At 40.0% G+C, this 18992-nt stretch overlaps 1 protein-coding gene across 1 annotated transcript; it reads right to left on the bottom strand.

The window, feature by feature from the left end:
- Positions 1–2580: 2580 nt before the first annotated feature.
- LOC110777479 (uncharacterized) lies at positions 2581–3678 on the bottom strand. Its single transcript, XM_021982086.2, has one exon. The coding sequence runs from the start codon at positions 3676–3678 to the stop codon at positions 2581–2583; it is 1098 nt and encodes a 365-aa protein (XP_021837778.2).
- Between the last annotated feature and the right edge of the window lie 15314 nt (positions 3679–18992).

Genomic DNA, 18992 nt, shown 5'->3' with positions numbered 1-18992 from the left:
GACTTCTTATACAAAGCTTCATTCCACCATTCAAACCAAGAACTTTTCTTCTGAATTTTGGCGGCTAGACTTGAGTCGTCTGGAAGCGATCCGTCTACTTTATTCGCAATGATAGGGTCCATCCAGGTTGACGATTGGTCAAGGATAGCTACCACAGGAGCACACAACTCTTGTTCAATGCTTTGTTTTTCTTTCACTTCTTTTTTTTTTTGGCAAGCAAGAGAGAGATTTATAGCTCGCATAAACAGTTTTACAACTAAGGGATGAAAGCCAAAGCTAACCAAGCCAAGAAACTAGAAGGCTAGAGCACTAGCCATAAAACAGAAAGGGAGTTCACAAACTGTGAACCCAATCCCAATCTCTAGAACAAACTTTGCTACCTAAGAGACATTGAACTCTATGTTTGACTTTAAACTGAATTTGAGAGACAATGTGCTTAACAGCAGGCACCTTGGCCAACCAAACAGCTTGATTCCTAGCTCTCAAAATATTATAAACTAAACTAGCAGTAGCAGCAAAGGTCACTGCTTTCTTAGCCATTGTTTTACATTATCTTTGCACCCAAGTCATCAGGAGAGGAAGTGTGCTTCTACCAGAATGAAAACCCAGCCACTGCAAGACTTGTTTCCTGCATTCAGAACTGAAATGGCATTTAAACAAAAGGTGTTGCATGGTTTCAGTATAAGTACCACAAATGGCAAAGAGGTCATTGGTGCCTATGCCAAGTTTGTGAAGTCTGGCTTTAGTTTTGAGCCTGTCTTGCATTGCTATCCAAAGAAAATCTATTCCAAACCCAATGTTGCCAATTGATAGTCTCTCCTTGTGTTCTAAGCAGTTGATACATTCCCCTAATGGAGTACTTGGGAGCATGCATCCACTGAGTAGATTGCAAGTGTGCAGAGCAGCAATTCTTGACTTTACAAACAACTTTCACTACCCAACTGGCTGCAGCAGGAGCAATGAACTGGTCCCAAGCCTTTTCTTTCACATAGACAGAGTGGATCCATCTAACCCACAGGTTATCTTTCTTGTTAGCTATGGCGCAAGCTTGTTTACCCACAGCAACTTGATTCCACATAAGCAAATTCCTGAAACCTAACCCCCCTTGAGATTTAGGCTGACAAACAGTATCCCAAGCAATGGCACCTGGTCTACTATCATCAAAGGAGCCATGCCATAGAAAGGATCTGCAGATGGAGTTAATTTTCTTGTTTACTGATTTGGGGAAAATGAATATTTGAGCCCAGTAAACACAAATGCTCAGAAGCGCTGAGTTCACTAGTTGGGATATGCCAGCAAAGGATAAATGTCTAGAAATCCACACTTTGATTCTTGCTATCATTTTGTCAACCACCATGTCACAGTCACTAGCTTTTAGCTTCCATGGGCTCACAGGAACCCCAAGGTATTTGAAGGGTAAAACACCCACACCAAAACCTGAAATATGAGAAATTTCCTTAACCAAATCCTCCTTCATAACACAACAATAAATAGAAGACTTAGAAGGGTTAACAGATAGTCCAATGGTGGTAGAGAAGATGTTAAACCCTTCTAGCATTATCTGAACAGCCAGCTTGTCACCTTTACAGAACATCAATAGGTCATCAGCAAAACACAGGTGGTTAAGGTGTAATCCTCTGCATCTAGAGTGGAATTTAAAAGATGGATGCTCCCCCACAGTGATCATGGCTCTAGAATAATACTCCATGCAGAGAGTGAACAACAAAGGATAGAGGGGGTCCCCTTGTCTTAGGCCTCTTCTAGGGTGGATAAGCTTGGTGGGTTCACCATTAATGAGAAGGGAGTATTGTGTAGATGATAAGCAGGTCATTATGAGTTTAATAAAGTGGCTAGGAAAGCCTAGTTCATGCATAATCTCCTCTATGAAATCCCACTCAACTGTGTCACAGGCCTTCTTGAGGTCCAGTTTCATAAGACAGTTGGGTTGGTTTTGACTTTTCCTGTACATTTTAACAATATCTTGGCATACCAAGACATTGTGAAGGATTGATCTTCCTGAAACAAAAGAACCTTGATTCTGTGAGATAATGTCAGGGAGTACAACACCAAGCTTTTCCCAAAGCAGCTTTGAGATACACTTGTATAGTACAGAACAACAGGCTATTGGTCTGAAGTCAGTGACAGATGAAGGAACACTGACTTTGGGGACCATATAGTAATGGAGGTGACATTGATTTCCTTGAGCAATTTTCCTGTTTTGAAGAAATCCACCACTACATCATGGATATCATGCTTGAGAATATCCCATATATTTTTGAAGAAGTAACTATTGAAACCATCTAGACTTGGGGCCTTATTATTGGGAATGGAGTCCATTACCCTCTTAACATCAGCCATATTGAAATTGCAATCAAGAAGACTTCTATGATGATCAGTTAACCTTGTGCCTCTGTCTATGATTTCAGGTTTAACAGTATTCCTGGTTTGAAGCTTAGTACCAAATAAATTATTGTAGTAGTCCATGAATGCTTGCTTGATCCCATCTGGAGTGTCAACTAGAGTTCCATTCTCATTCAAAATAGATAAGATCCTGTTCTGTTTCCTCCTTTGCCTTATACTCTAGTAGAAGTATCTAGAGTTTTCATCTCCATGCTCAAGCCAATGGAATTTGGCTATTTGCTGAAGGAAAGAGATGTATCTCTCATGGGCTAGCCTGAATTCCATTGCAGTTGTTTTTTCCTCTGTAGCTAAGGTGGTGTCAAGGGGGTTATCATGAAGTTTATCCTGGATGTCAGACAGCTTCTTCTTAAGTCTCACTTGTTCCACCTCAACATTGTTGAAACCAGCTTTGTTAAGAGTTTTCAAATCAGCTTTGATGCCTTTGAGCTTTTGCACCACTCTAAACATGTGACAACCTTGAATGTGGATGCTCCAATTTTTCTCAACAATTGGAACAAAGTCACTGGAAGTGGTCCACATGTTGTAAAATCTAAATGGTTTCTTCTGGGAGGAGGTATTGTAGGTAGTCAAGATCATAGGGCAATGATCATATTCCCCTTCTGGAAGATACATGGCTTCTGAAGTTAGTACCAAGGTGTCCCAACTAGAATTTGTAAGCACTATGTCTATCCTGGTAAAGACCCTATCTCCTGCTTGTTGTTTATTATTCCAGGTGTAAAGTCTACCAGCAGTCTTCACAACATTCAATTGGCAAGTAGCCATATACTGTCTCATGGGGAGAATGTCAGTAAACCTGACAGGGGAACCAATTTTGTCTTCAAACTCCATAATGGCATTAAAATCTCCCATGATGATCCAGGCTGCACTAGGAGCAAGGTTAACCAAACTATTCCATAGTGGAATCCTATCAGCTGTAGTATTGAAGCCATACACAAAGGTTGCAAAGAAGCTCCCCACATCTCCCCTTGGAGTAATCTGGCAGTGAATAAGCTGACTTTCCATATGTACAATATCCACAGTGAAAGCATCAGAGTCCCAAGCAAGGACAATCCTACCATTCTTACGGTGACACGGGTTAGAGGTGAAGCACCAATTAGGGAAGATTGTAAGGTACAGATCCCCCATTTTTGGAGCTTTCACCCTGGTTTCTAGGAGGCAGAACTGCTTGATTTGATGAGAGTGAATGAAGCTTCTCACCTCTTTTTGTTTAGCCAATCTGTTCAGCCCCCTCACATTCCAGCAAAGGATCTTATCCATTAGGGATAGGGGATCTCACTCCCCTCCCTAATGAGTTCCTTAACCCCTTGGGGATTCCATTTCCGCATCATTGTCATTGTCAAATCCCTCACTAAGAGCTTGGAAGGAATTGTTGGTCACAACAGGTTTAAGAAGCTGCCCCCTACTTCTGCTGAAACTTACAGCTTGTGTAAACCCATCAACACTAGTAGTATGCTCCCTTGACAGTGTGCTTTTGGATAGGTTTCTTCACCCATATCTTCTTCATCTTACCAGCAGGCTGCTTAGTGCAATTCTCCACAGTATGACCTAACCCTTTACAAGTAGTGCAGGTAATAGGCAGCCACTTATAGTTGACTCTCTGGTCAACTTTGACACCTTTCTCATTGTAAAACTGAATCAGATCAGGGAATGATTGATCAATGGCAACTTCTATCATGATCTTAGCAAACACGAGTTTATCTCTATTTTGTGTTGCATGATCAACCTTGACTACAGTGCCTAATTGTCCTGCAATCTTATCCAAACTTTTCCTCCCCCAATATTTAACATCAAGGCCAGGAAGCTGTATCCAAATTGGAAGTTTTTTCACAGGTTCCTTGGTGATGTTCATGTCAGCAGACCAAGGCTTGATCACAACTGGTTTAGAATAAAAAAACACAGCATCTCCATGAAGAACTTTGTGAAAGTTCTCCATTGTTGTGAATAGAACAAGGTAAATACCCTTCCCCACCAATGAGACTTTGTCAACACCTTGTTTCCCCCAAGTTCGTCGAACATATCCATCCATCACATATTGAGGAGGGTTGGCACCAATAACATAACAAACCACAGCAGATTCCCAAAATTCTACTTCCTCCTTAATATCATCAAAATCAATTTGAGCAATTACAAGTTCAGAAACAGAGGGGTTGGGGGTGTTATCATCATTATGGATCAAAACAATAGGGGAACAATCATTATGAGCCACAGGGATTACAGAATCATCTTGATTAAGGGAAGAAATCAAATTCGACCCACTCCCGCCAATTTTTGAATTTGATCGAAAGTGAGTTTGAGAACTCTTACCCCTATGGAGATGACTCAGCCATTCATTGAACTCATGTCTGACCTGTGCTTGTTGTTGCAATCGAGCAAGCCCAGATTTCGGAGTCAAAATCTCATTCTCAGTAATCAGAGTTTCTGGGTATGGTTCTGAATGAGCAGAGATTGCGTCAAAATCCACCATTACTGGTTCAGTTTCAAGGTTTTTGTCAAGGTTCTTATTGTTGGACGTTTTCTTACTAGTTGATTGCTTAGAATTCCCGCCATTGGAGGCGCGTCGAGCTTGCCGGCGAGTGTTAGCCATGGCGTCGAAGGTTTTTGTCAAGGTTTTTCTTTCACTTCCCAAAACACATGACGCTGAGTATCATAGGAAGCTGAGCTAGCTAGCTTAGACAGGGTGTCGGCCTGATTGTTCTCTGTTCTGGGAATCTGCTTAGCCTCGAAACTCTTTAAATGTTCTATTTCTTGACGCATAGCTTGCATGTATTTGATTATGTTGGGGTCTCTTGCCTCGTAGTCTCCATTTACTTGACTTACAATGAGCTGTGAGTCAGAAAAAGCAAGTATTTCAAGAGCTCCGGCAGCTTTGCACATTTTTATGCCGGCTAGCAAAGCTTCGTATTCAGCCTCATTGTTAGATGTTTGGAAGTTGAATCTCATGGCATACTCATACTTGTCTCCTTCAGGAGATTGGCATATTATGCCGGCTCCACATCCGTTCTGAGTGGACGATCCATCTACATATACCGTGCAACGGGTCGCCACATTCTTCTCAAAGGTTGGCCTCGTCATTTCTGCAATGAAATCGGCAAATTCTTGCCCCTTGATAGCCTTTCGAGGTTCATATGAGATATCAAATGCATTCAACTCTATTGCCAATTTGAGCATTCGCCCGGCAGCGTCTAGTTTAGTAAGCGGCTGTTTCAAGGGCTGATCTGTGTATACCACCAATTTATGTGCCAAAAAGTAAGGACGCAGCTTTTTGCTTGCCATAAACAGTGCAAGTGCAAACTTCTCAATTGGAGAATATCTCAATTCGGCATTTTGCAGGACGTGGCTCACAAAATAGACGGGGAGTTGTACACCCTCTCTTTCTGTCAACAGCACAGCACTCAAGGACCACTCGGAGATGGCCAAGTACACATACAAAGTTTCTCCTTGAAGAGGACTGACGAGTCGTGGTAAGGTGTGGAGATGTTTCTTTAATCGGATGAAGGCCATTTCTGCCGATTCGGTCCATTCAAACCTGCTCTTTTTCTTGATTGTGCCAAAGAAATAATGACACTTATTGCCTGCTCTTGATAAGAACCATCCCAGGGCTGCTAAGCATCCTGTCAGACGTTGGACTTCCTTTACAGATTTCGGAGATGTCACATCTATTACTGCTTGTACTTTGTCAGGATTGGCCTCAATTCCCCTTTCATCAATAAGGAATCCCAAGAACTTCCCAGCCGTTACTCCAAAAACACACTTCTTTGGATTCAACTTCATCTGATATTTTCGGAGCGTCTCAAAAGTTTCTCTCAAATCAGCCAGGTGTTCTTCACGTTGCTTGCTTTTTACTATCATATCATCAATGTAGGTTTCAATGTTTCGTCCCAACTGATTAGAGAAGACGGTGTTGATTAGACGCTAAAATGTGGCCAGCGCATTTTTTAAGCCAAATGGCATCACTTTGTAACAGTACAAGCCTTGCTCAGTAACAAATGACGTTTTTTCCTGATCCTCTGGCCATAAGGGAATTTGGTGAAAGCCAGAATAGGCGTCCATGATGGACATCATGGCATGACCAGCCGTCGAGTCTACCAACCGGTCTATCTTGGGCAGAGGGAAGCTGTCTTTTGGGCAGGCCTTGTTTAGATCCGTGTAGTCCACACACATTCTCCAGGATCCATTAGGCTTCAGCACCAACACTACATTTGCTACCCAATCTGGATATTGGCTTGGCCGACTGAACCCAGCATCTAACAACTTCTGAACTTCCTCAGATGCGGCTTTGTTCCTGGCTTCCCCATGATTTCTCTTCTTCTGACGAACAGGTTTTAAGGACTCATCTACATTGAGCTTGTGGATGGCTACACTTGGATCGATGCCTGGCATCTCTTCCACAGCGAAAGCAAAGATGTCCTGGAACTCTCTCAAGAGGGTGACCAGATGTGCCCCAAGCTGATCGTCAGGAGAGACCCCTACTGGCACCGTCCTATCTGGACGTGCTTCATCAAGGATGATTTCATAATGGCCGCCAACCGGCTCAGGCCGTCTTGTCTCCATGTGGGTCGTGGCAATGGTAAAGGTTTCTTTCTTGACTTTATCTTCTATCTCGTCTAGTTTTCTTTTTGAACTTGCTCTGACTTCATCAGTCTTGCTGCCTCCCCAAGCCTCGGGACTTAGTGTAGTGAGATAACAATCTCTTGATAGTTGTTGATCACCATGAATAGTGCCGACTTGGCCTTTATCACAGACATACTTCATAAGCATAAGATGAGTGACAACTACTGTTTTGGCCTGATTCAAAGTGGGACGTCCCAAGATGATATTGTAAGCAGTGAGATCCTTCACAATCAGAAATCAGATGTTCAAGTTCTTACTCTGATGTCGGCCTCCTACTCGTAGGGGCAGAGTGATTATCCCTTGGGGATGAATTATGCCGCCTCCGAATCCAATGATGGGATAATGTATCTTTTCAATCGTCTTCGGGTCATGTTCGAGACGATTCAGATAAGTTGTACTGATAATGTCTGAAGAACTCCCAGTGTCTACTAAGATACGCCTTACTTTGAGGTTCGCTACTTTTAGCTCAATGACCAAGGGATCGTCATGAGGGGTGGCTATCTTACCTCTGTCGGCTTCACAAATCTCAATTTTGGGGAAGTGATCCATTGGAGCTTTTCCTGACAACATTACCTGCCCCAACCGACTTGCATAATCCTTTTTCCCTCTCATTGTTGGGCCCCCAGCGGCTAGGCCTCCTGAGATGATGGCCACACATTCTGGATCAGTGTCATTGTCATCACGCCGATATGACGGTGACTTATTTTTCTTGTAGAACTTTTTACCACTTCCTCGTGTGCTCGTGCTGAGATATGATTTCAGAAATCCTTTGGCGGCTAATCCATCAAGATCTTTATGCAGACTCTTGCAATCTTTTGTGTCATGCCCTACATCACAATGGAACTTACAGTAGAGGGAGCTATCCCGGGTTTCTACCGGCGACTTCATAGGGAACGGGCGATCAATCTCATATCTATCACTGACGTCTAGCAGTATCGTATACAAGTCAGTGTTATACTAAAACCTCTCTTTGTCGTAGGGTCGTCCTCTCTTCTGCCCTTGGGAGAGCCTGATATCCCTTCTTTTCAATAGCCCACGTCCCATTCGGACGGTTGGTCTTTTTATCTGCCTTGTCCTTGCGCTGAGGGTGGTCTATAGTCTCTATTCCCTTAGATTCCTTGGGGACGGAACATATTTCGGTGGCATGGATAAAGGACTCGGCCTCATCCAAAGCATCGGCCATAGTTCTCACACTTTTCTTTACCAAGTCAAACTTAAAGGAACCCTTCTTAAGTCCCGTAAAGAAGTTATCAAAGGCCACCCCATCAGGTAGATCTGGAATCTGTCCTGACTCTAAATTGAAACGTCGCACATAGCTTCACAAAGATTCGTCTTTCCCTTGCTGTATTCGGCCCAAATGCATGCTCGTATTCTTTCCTCTTTATAAGCCATAAATCTTGCAGAAAATAAAATCTCCAGTTCTGCATAAGTGTTGATCGTTCTAGCGGGCTACTTCTCAAACCATTTTGAGGCAACCCCTATCAGAGTGGACGGGAAGTATTTGCACCAAGTTGCCTCAGTAGTCCCCTGGACATACATGTGATGACGATAGTGTTAGGTTATGATACATATGATATTACATAAATCATGCGGAAACAACCATTAACCCAGGATTACATATTATTTACACATAATCATATAGCAAAATTTAGATGCATACTCTTTGTTGCGTGCCCTCCCTAGCTGCGCCCGAACCGAACAAGAACAAGTCTTTAGGACTCCAAGTGTCGTCCCTCCGTAGATAGTCCACAGCACGTCCGGATCCGCCTTAAGATTGACCAACTAGAATCGCCCTTAAGGTACTAGAATTTTCGACACTTTTGAGCAAGATGTGTGGCTGAATTTTTCTCTCAAAAACTCACTTTGAATACTTTGAAACTCGTTATAAATTGTGAACCCAGGCCACATATTTATAGGGTTATGGAAAGGGAATTGGAATCCTATTCAGATACAAATTAATTAAAGCTAGAATCCTACAAGAACTCTAATTTAATTAATTTATCAAATAGAATTAGGAATTTAATCATTAACCGAACTCTGCACGTTTTAGGAAACGTGCACGAACACAAACACTTACGCACACACACACGGCAGCCACAATGGGCCGCCCATGCGTGCGTGCGAGCAGCAGCCCACGCAGCGAGGCCTGCGCGAGCCACAAGCCCACGCAAGCACCCGCGCGCGCTGTGCGCGCTGCCACGGCCTGCTGGGCCTGGCCTTGCGCTGGGCCTGGCGTGGCTGTTTGTGTGGCGCGCTTGGCTTGCTGGGCGATGGCCTGGCTTCGTGCTGGGCCCTCGTCCGGTAGGCCTCGTCCGATGCTTATTCGTACGATACGCTTCCGATTAAACTTCCGATTCCGGAATTCATTTCCGATACGAACAATATTTAACATTTCCGATTCCGGAATTAATTTCCGTTTCGAACAAATATTTAATATTTCCGTTTCCGGAATTATTTTCCGATTCCGGTAATATTTTCGATTCTGACAATATTTCCGTTTCCGGCAATATTTCCGATTCTGGTAATATTTCCATTTCCGATAATATTTTCCGATACGTACCATGTTTCCGTTTCCGGCAACATCTACGACTTGGATAATATTTATATTTCCGATACGATCCATATTTCCGTTTCCGGTAATATCATCGTTTCCGGAGTATTCATTTCTTGCTTGTGACGATCTCAGCTCCCACTGAAACCAAGATCCGTCGATTCCGAATATCCATAGATAGAGTATTTAATGCCATTAAATACTTGATCCGTTTACGTACTATTTGTGTGACCCTACGGGTTCAGTCAAGAGTAAGCTGTGGATTAATATCATTAATTCCACTTGAACTGAAGCGGCCTCTAGCTAGGCATTCAGCTCACTTGATCTCACTGAATTATTAACTTGTTAATTAATACTGAACCGCATTTATTAGACTTAACATAGAATGCATACTTGGACCAAGGGCATTATTTCCTTCAGTCTCCCACTTGTCCTTAGGGACAAGTGTGCATTTCCTAATTCCTTTGTCGCTCGATGCTTGCTCTTGAACATAAGGTAAGAGTTGTCATCCTTATTATGTCCAGAGGTGTTCCTCGGTTTCAGAGTTCAACTGATCAAATAAACAGATAATCATAGCCTATGATTCATCCGAGCACGGCCATGCATTTCACAGTTTCTAGCTCTCTGAGTGGCCTTGTACAACTTTTAAGCATCTCATCCCAATTTATGGGAGGACAATCCCAATCTTGCGATCTTGAGATTAGACTTCGTTTGATAGGTGATTACCTGAGCGTTGCCTTTATAGCCTCCTTTTACGGTGCGACGGTTGGTCAACGTCAAAGCAACCAGTTCTCAAACAAGTAATCTCAAATCACTCAGGTATTGAGGATTTAGTGTCTAATAATTTAATGAAATTTACTTATGACAGACTTTTATCTCTTACAGTAAAGTTTCATAGGTCTTGTCCGATACTAGTCTTCCCAAAATAAGTATCTATGCAAATGATTATGACATTGCCATGTCCACATAGTTCAAGAAACAGAACTACTAGTCATCTTGCATTCTAGTCGTCTAACGTTTTCTATGCGTCCAATTTTATAGAAAACTCCGACTAGGGACCATTTTCAACCTTTGACATTCAAGTTCACTTGATAGACATTTCTTAGTCACAGGACTGGTCCTGACAGTCTATCTTGAATATATTGTCAAATTGAAGGGACTCATCATTTAATACTAAACCAAGATTAAATGGAATATGAAAATACATTTCATATATGATAAATGTTCAACCCCAATGTTTTACAACCATGGGCCTCTAGCCCACCTTTTAAAACATTTCATGGAATTCAAAGCTATGCTTGATTTCCAGTGCTACAACGTGAGTGTTGCTTCTCACTTGTTGCATAGGTTTAGTTATCATGCTTTGCCAATCTTAACATCCTTTTCATCGAATGTTCTTTGAGATATGATGATAAGATCTTTTCGAGTTTGTTTATTATGTGATCTAGTCTTTCTTACTTCGATGGTGGTTTTACTCATTTTGCAATGAAGAACCATCAAGTTAGCAGACGTTTTTCTTGCTTCAAGAGTGGTTCTACGCATTTTTCAATGAAGAACCATCAAGCCAGCAGATAGGTGATCTACCCAAGTTTAGTGAAGAACTTTAAACAACCCTGTTTTATTGCTTCTTAGGCAATAATTACTTTTACTTCAACTGTTTAGGTTGCTAGTGATGCTTTGTTTGGATTTACTTATCCAAGCAGTTCACAGATATGTGGAAGACTTTCCATCTGTATCTTAGAACATAGAAATTAATATTTAATTTCCCATGCAACAACTCATGGTCTCCAATCCATGTTGCCATTTCAAAACACGATGCTCTATAGCTCGTCCTTGCCAATGGTTAACTCCAAAGGGGTCTTGCTTGATCCTTTGCCAGTGTTTCTGCGTGTAGCATCAATATTTAGCATATCTTTATTTCCTTGAATCAAGAACCTTTTCAAGTACCATAAGTATTCTTGATCTCAATCTAGTTGATCTTCACTTAGATCAATAGAGATTGGTATATGTTCGTCATGCCTAAAGTCATACGATACCATTTTGGCGATCCTCATATTATATCATACATGATAAATTCTTTTGCAGAATAATTCCCAATTGAATTCTATTCATGTAACTTTAGCTTATCTAGTTTCAGTAGATACTAAATCCAGCTAAATTCTTTGACATATAATATAGGTTAAGAATCTTATTTAGATCCTTTGATGTTTAACTTAGTAAATGCTTATACATAGTTCAAACATCCTTTACTTAGATTTATTCACATGGGTCGAATATCTCCAATGGAGACTTTCGTGTTTGATTTAGTAAATGCCATTTACTTAATCCAAAACAATATCATAAGATCTTTGTGAATAGATCTTAATACCCAGTATGTACTAAGTTTCGCCTTGGTCCGTCATTGATGAATAATCTCAAATCTAAGTATTTAGCATTTGAATGTTATTTCACAATAGAGAGATATGTGTGTGATACACATAGGACCAATTAAGTTTTACGTACTCCCACTAAACTTCTTATACATCTATAAGAATCATGTACATTTTATGAAACTAAAATACTTATTAGCTTCACTAAAATACAGTTCCAACTCCCAATTGCTTGCTTAAATCTGTACTTAGATTTCGTAAGCTAGCTTTCTTTTCAAGCATTTATTTGGATCCACAAATCCTATGACATTCCATGTACATAGTTTCTTCCATCATTTGATTGAGGAATACGTTTTGTCATCCAATTGTCATATGTACCAATATGCAATCATTGCTTGAATTATAGACTTGAGCATTATGATTATGCATGAGGTTTCAACACAATCCATGCCATGAATTTGCTTGTAACCTTTAGCAACTAATCTAGATTTGTGTGTGAACACAATTCTTGTTTGATGGTTTTTATCCTTAAAACAAACTTGCAACCAATAGGTGTGAAACTATTCTTGCAAATCAACAAAATTTCAATTTTGTCATCAAAACATTGAGTATGGTTTATGGCCTCTAACCATTTAAAACGTTTTAGTCTCTATATGGCCTCTAACCATTTTAGGGAATCTGGGTTTCGTCATAGCTTTCTTACAAGTCACAAACTCATTAATCTACATGATAATAGTTTGACTGCAAGTTGTAGGTTTCTTCACTATTTAATAGAAGAATCTCATAGCTTCATTGACCTGATCTCTATGTTTCTTCACTATCTAATAGAAGAATCTCATAGTTTCAGTGACTTGAATTCTATGCCTACTTGGGTATAGAACATCAAACAATAGAATATCAATAGCCACTTGAAAGTCCTTTGAATATTCTGTTCTCCTTGAAGCACTTGTAAAGTCTTCTAAGAGATGTTTATTCTTTAAAGCCACTTCTAAAGTCCTTAAAGAATAAGTTCGGTTTTTCTGAAGCACTTCGAAAAGCCTCCGGAATGTCCGTTTATGTTTGTTGTTCGCCTTGAAGACTTTCGAGGTCTATTTTCTCCCACTTGTCATTTTGGAAACGAATCTCCAAAAGGACATTATTTCGAGCAAACAAACATTATGTTCTCAAAATTTGTGGTAGAAACAATACCCTTGTGTCTCATCACAATGAAACATATATCTATGCTTGGGCCTTAGTTTGTCGAATGACAAACACTAAGCTCCCACTGAGTTTAGGAACTCTCTAGATATATTTTATGAAAAGTTATTCTGAAATTACTTTTTCAATAGCTTTGACGAATTTGGTTTAGTTTGGTGGTAGTTGAGCATTTTGTTTTAGAATTTATAGGAAAAGTCTTTATGATCCATCATTGATCGAATCAAGTACTAATTGACTTTAATTATTCCAACGTAGATATGCCATATCTTATGGAGCTAGATTGTGAAATTACAACACACAATCATTGATGATCATATTTGGTCTCAAGTAATCATCAACATGATCTAACCTAGATCTTTATGATTTCTTGCCAAGTGGATTTTATACTTCTGAATCTTTGAACTAGCCAAACAGATTCAACTTATATCACATTTGAGTAAATAAACCTATATTCACTCAAATCCATGTGAAATAATAAAGTCATAAAACCTTTCTTTAGCTTTGAACTCTATCGTCTAGGCGTTCTAACAATAGTTCATATTCTTTGTTACTTTCAACAAGTAAGACTAGTTGTCTTAAATTGATTTAGAAATCAATAAACTTTCAAAAGTCCATCAAAATAGAGCTTATGAATGTTAACTTGTTGATATGGTCTAAGCAACAATGCCAAAGATTAGTGGAACTTAAATCAAGGGGTTGATTTGAACCTAGTAAAGTTCTTTAAAGAGTTGTTTGTTTTAATCAAGCATATTGGCTCAACCTGTAATTGACCATTTCATTCAAATAAACAAACAAACAAGCATTGTTTTTGTTCTTCTGAATGTGAGTCTTTCTGTATTTGAAGCAGAAATTTAGGTATACTGATTATGGAACAAAATAGCCATTAAGTTCCAGCCTTTGAAAGGACTTAAAACAAACTTAGATGACCCTACAATTAATGTAGCATTGCCATGCTTCATTTCCCACTTGTAGGTCATTAGTGTATCCTAGCTTCCATTGTTTGAGTTATTACCGAAGTAAGAATCTCAAGCGGTATATGATACCAAGGAAGTTTGATTGCTAGGTCACTTCTCTTTAAACATAAACTTATAGGTAGAAACGGGATCGTAAATTCCTTTCATTTGTTCCTCGTTTTCCTATTTCTTGTACCCTTTCTTATAGTCTTAAGAATTGAATTCTTTAGTGTTGACTTTTATACTTTGTTAGACATGTCCAATGTCACCCCAACAAGGTTCTTAACATTTAATTTATGTTGAATATCAAGTTTCAACTAGATGATCTTACCAGAAGCTTCTAAAGTTCTCTAAGCATCGATCTATTCGAATGTCTAGGGACTAGACTCATTCGAGAATTAAATGGACAAAGATATTAGGTTGTTAACCATTGGTAAAGCTGAGCGTATTAAACTCAATGCTTTATGATCTCAAAACTACATTGTATTTTGAATTCACAAGCACCAATTGGTTTGCCATTCGATTTTGATATTCGAAAACAACCATAAAAGTCGCTATAAGAAACGTACATTTTAAATTGCTCACTTTCTCTCATTTCCGTGAATCGTTCTTGGATTCACTACCAATCGAGGAAATTTACTGTTACCTTTCTAAAAGGATTTATTGCAGTGCAAGATATTTAATTATAAACAATAATTAAAACATACATTGAAGCATGCAAAGTCTAAACATTTATCATGAATAATAACTTGAAATTAAAGCAACCATGCAATTCAAACAAGTTATTAGCATTTTATTCGATTTTATTGTTCCGGCAGGTGTGAATAAAATGATTCCAAGATCCTAAAATCATTGAAGAATTAAGCACAGTTTGTCGACTTAATTCTAAAACATCTTAGGTAAGCAAAAACCTTTTGCTAATAGTCTAGAAACTATTCTTGGTTGATAGGTACGTCTAAGAACTTATTAGGTAAACCTATCGATTTTGCCACGACATAAAAGGACTCCTTACTTATATCGTTGAGTTTCACCAAAACTAACATGTACTCACAATTATTTGTGTACCTTGCCCCTTTAGGACCAATAAGTAACACCTCGCTGAGCGAAAACTATTACTAGATTGATGTAAAGGATATCCAAGCAAGTGTATATTTTGGCATGGCACCTTTTAACTCAATTTTTAAGTTTGGAACTTAAGGCTCTTACTATGTTGGTTAGATTTTAAGTGAACTAAAATCCTTAATCATGCAACATAATCAAGCTTTTGATCTCATGCATTTTAAGACATATTTAAAAGCAATAAATAACTTAAAACATGCATAAGATATTTGTGATCTAGTATGGCCCGACTTCATCTTGAAGCTGTAACTTCAAAGTCCGTCTTGAAAATCTCCGTGGGAGGCACCATTTTCTTCAAATAGGATAAGCTATAACTAATTACAACTATTTGATGGTTCACAACCATATTTGAATTGAAAAATAACTTTGGTACTTTAGACCAATTACATTCAAATTAATGGTACGCAGACCATATTTTCTATCCTATTTGGGCCATACTAGTCACTTCATAACCTGCAAAATAGTACATATACAATATATACCATTCACCCATTCATTATCATGAATGGCCCACATAGCTGGTTAGTAAAACACATTATGCATCACGTAAACATTTGCAGCAATTAATCAAGGGCACCAATAATCTACCAATTATTCAGTCCTTATTAATTCTAATCAAGTTGTTTTAACCTTAAGGATTTGTAGACCTAATCAAGAGTTTATGACTAAAAAGCGCTCCCACTTAAACCAATAAATTCATATGCTTTACTAATTTTAAACATAAAAATGTATTTCTAGTCTAACCGGAAACATACAAATTTAATTAAAATTTAAAGCTCATATGAATTTATAATTGAATCCAAAAGTTTAATTTAATTTCAGTCGTGTTTAAATTAATTCATGATTTTAATTTTAGTAAAATAATTAGAATAAATAAAATTTATTATAATTACAATATTCAAAATTAAAATCCAAGAAAATAATTTAAATTATTAATTTTAAAATTAATTAAAATTACGTGAACTGAAATTTTCAAATTAAACATTCAAAACGATCTAATCGTAACGCAAACACCCTACGCATTGCACGCCCATGGGCCGCACGCATACAGCCATTGCTGGCCATATGCGCGCAGCCCATGCGCTCGTCGCATAGCTGCTGCATCTCCATCGCAAGCCATCGCACGCTGTGGTGCTTGCTGCGCGCGCGCCAGCGCTCGTCGCACGCGAGCCATCGCTCGCAGTGCGCGCTCGCCAGCGCTCGCTGTGCGCGCTCGCCAGCGCTCGCTGGGCGCGCGAGCCATCGCTCGCTGGGCGCGCGACATCGCTCGCTGTGCGCGCGACATCGCTCGCTGTGCGCGAGACATCGCTCGCTGCGCGCGCGACATCGCTCGCTGGGCGCGCGACATCGCTCGCTGGGCGCGCGACATCGCTCGCTGTGCGCGCGACATCGCTCGATGTGCGCGCGAGCCATCGCTCGCTGGGCGCGCGACATCGCTCGCTGTGCGCGCGAGCAACGCTGGGCGCAGCGCTCGTGGCACGCGAGCTTGCGCTCGCTGCGCGCGAGGCTGCGCGCTCTTGCGCGAGGCAGTGCGCGTTGTGGCGCAGCTCGCTTGCTGCCCACACGCGACTGCCTTGGCTCGCCCTTCGCCCATGCCCATTCGTCCATTGCTCGTGGCCCACGACATAAGGCAGGGCTGCTGCCTTGTGCTCGTGCACTACGCCCTTGCTCATTGCATTCGTGCCCCACGGGCGACGAGCTCCCTTGCTCGTCGTCGCATGCCCGCATTATACAACACCCCTTAAGGGTAACACGAAGCGTCCATTGCTTTGTGCGTGCAAGTTATATGAACGAATCGCATAAAAAATTTAAAATTTATAAAATTAATGACAAATTAATAAATATTATTAATTTCATAATTTTAGGGCGAAAAAATCGAAAATTTATTATCCAATTGATTTCCGATTGTTATGGATTCAAGTCTAGGTCATAAAAATTTAAAATTTATAATAAATTTACAATTTTTATGGTGGTTTTTAATCATAGGTTTCTAATTAAATTACAATTAATTATGAAAATCAAATTAATTCTAAATTATTCTAATTTTCAACAAATTAATCATAATTACAAATTAGATTGCATAATTAACAAGACTAGGCATTCAAACTTGTTAAACATATGCAGTAGGTCAATCAAAAATTCAAGATTTATCAACAAGAATCGCAAATATTTAATTTAACATCTTAAATTTACGAAATTTTGCATTCGAAAAACTAAAACCTTCGAAAAGTCATAGTTAGGCTTCGATTTTGAGAATTCTGGGTTCGGCAGAAAAACACTATTTTTGTCAAAATTTTAGAATGCCTTTTACATGCGGAATTGACACAAAAATCACTCGATTTGGATGAGTAACGAAGAAACTGCCGAAAAACTGCGTACGTATAATTAAATAAACGCAATTTGCAATTAATTAACAATTACGAAAATTAATCACCCCTTTTAATTCTTGCAAATTTGTAATATTTAACCATGTTCATGCAATTTAGATTATGAAAATAATAAGGGGCTCTGATACCACTGTTAGGTTATGATACATATGATATTACATAAATCATGCGGAAACAACCATTAACCCAGGATTACATATTATTTACACATAATCATATAGCATAATTTAGATGCATACTCTTTGTTGCGTGCCCTCCCTAGCTGCGCCCGAACCGAACAAGAACAAGTCTTTAGGACTCCAAGTGTCGTCCCTCCGTAGATAGTCCACAGCACGTCCGGATCCGCCTTAAGATTGACCAACTAGAATCGCCCTTAAGGTACTAGAATTTTCGGCACTTTTGAGCAAGATGTGTGGCTGAATTTTTCTCTCAAAAACTCACTTTGAATACTTTGAAACTCGTTATAAATTGTGAACCCAGGCCACATATTTATAGGGTTATGGAAAGGGAATTGGAATCCTATTCAGATACAAATTAATTAAAGCTAGAATCCTACAAGAACTCTAATTTAATTAATTTATCAAATAGAATTAGGAATTTAATCATTAACCGAACTCTGCACGTTTTAGGAAACGTGCACGAACACACACACTTACGCACACACACACGGCAGCCACGATGGGCCGCCCATGCGTGCTTGCGAGCAGCAGCCCACGCAGCGAGGCCTGCGCGAGCCACAAGCCCACGCAAGCACCCGCGCGCGCTGCGCGCGCTGTGCGCGCTGCCACGGCCTGCTGGGCCTGGCCTTGCGCTAGGCCTGGCGTGGCTGTTTGTGTGGCGCGCTTGGCTTGCTGGGCGATGGCCTGGCTTCGTGCTGGGCCCTCGTCCGGCAGGCCTCGTCCGATGCTTATTCGTACGATACGCTTCCGATTAAATTTCCGATTCCGGAATTCATTTCCGATACGAACAATATTTAACATTTCCGATTCCGGAATTAATTTCCGTTTCGAACAAATATTTAATATTTCCGTTTCCGGAATTATTTTCCGATTCCGGTAATATTTCCGATTCTGACAATATTTCCGTTTCCGGCAATATTTCCGATTCTGGTAATATTTCCATTTCCGATAATATTTTCCGATACATACCATGTTTCCGTTTCCGGCAACATCTGCGACTTGGATAATATTTATATTTCCGATACGATCCATATTTCCGTTTCCGGTAATATCATCGTTTCCGGAGTATTCATTTCTTGCCTGTGACGATCTCAGCTCCCACTGAAACCAAGATCCGTCGATTCCGAATATCCATAGATAGAATATTTAATGCCATTAAATACTTGATCCGTTTACGTACTATTTGTGTGACCCTACGGGTTCAG

Source organism: Spinacia oleracea, chromosome 5 (assembly GCF_020520425.1).
Source record: "Spinacia oleracea cultivar Varoflay chromosome 5, BTI_SOV_V1, whole genome shotgun sequence".
Taxonomy (NCBI): domain Eukaryota; kingdom Viridiplantae; phylum Streptophyta; class Magnoliopsida; order Caryophyllales; family Amaranthaceae; genus Spinacia; species Spinacia oleracea.
Note: the sequence above shows the minus strand (reverse complement) of the source record. Positions and strands in the feature narration are given on the sequence as shown.

Coding starts and splice junctions, on each gene's coding strand:
- LOC110777479 (XM_021982086.2), bottom strand. CDS start 3,678: ATGGATAAGATCCTTTGCTGGAATGTGAGGGGGCTGAACAGATTGGCT.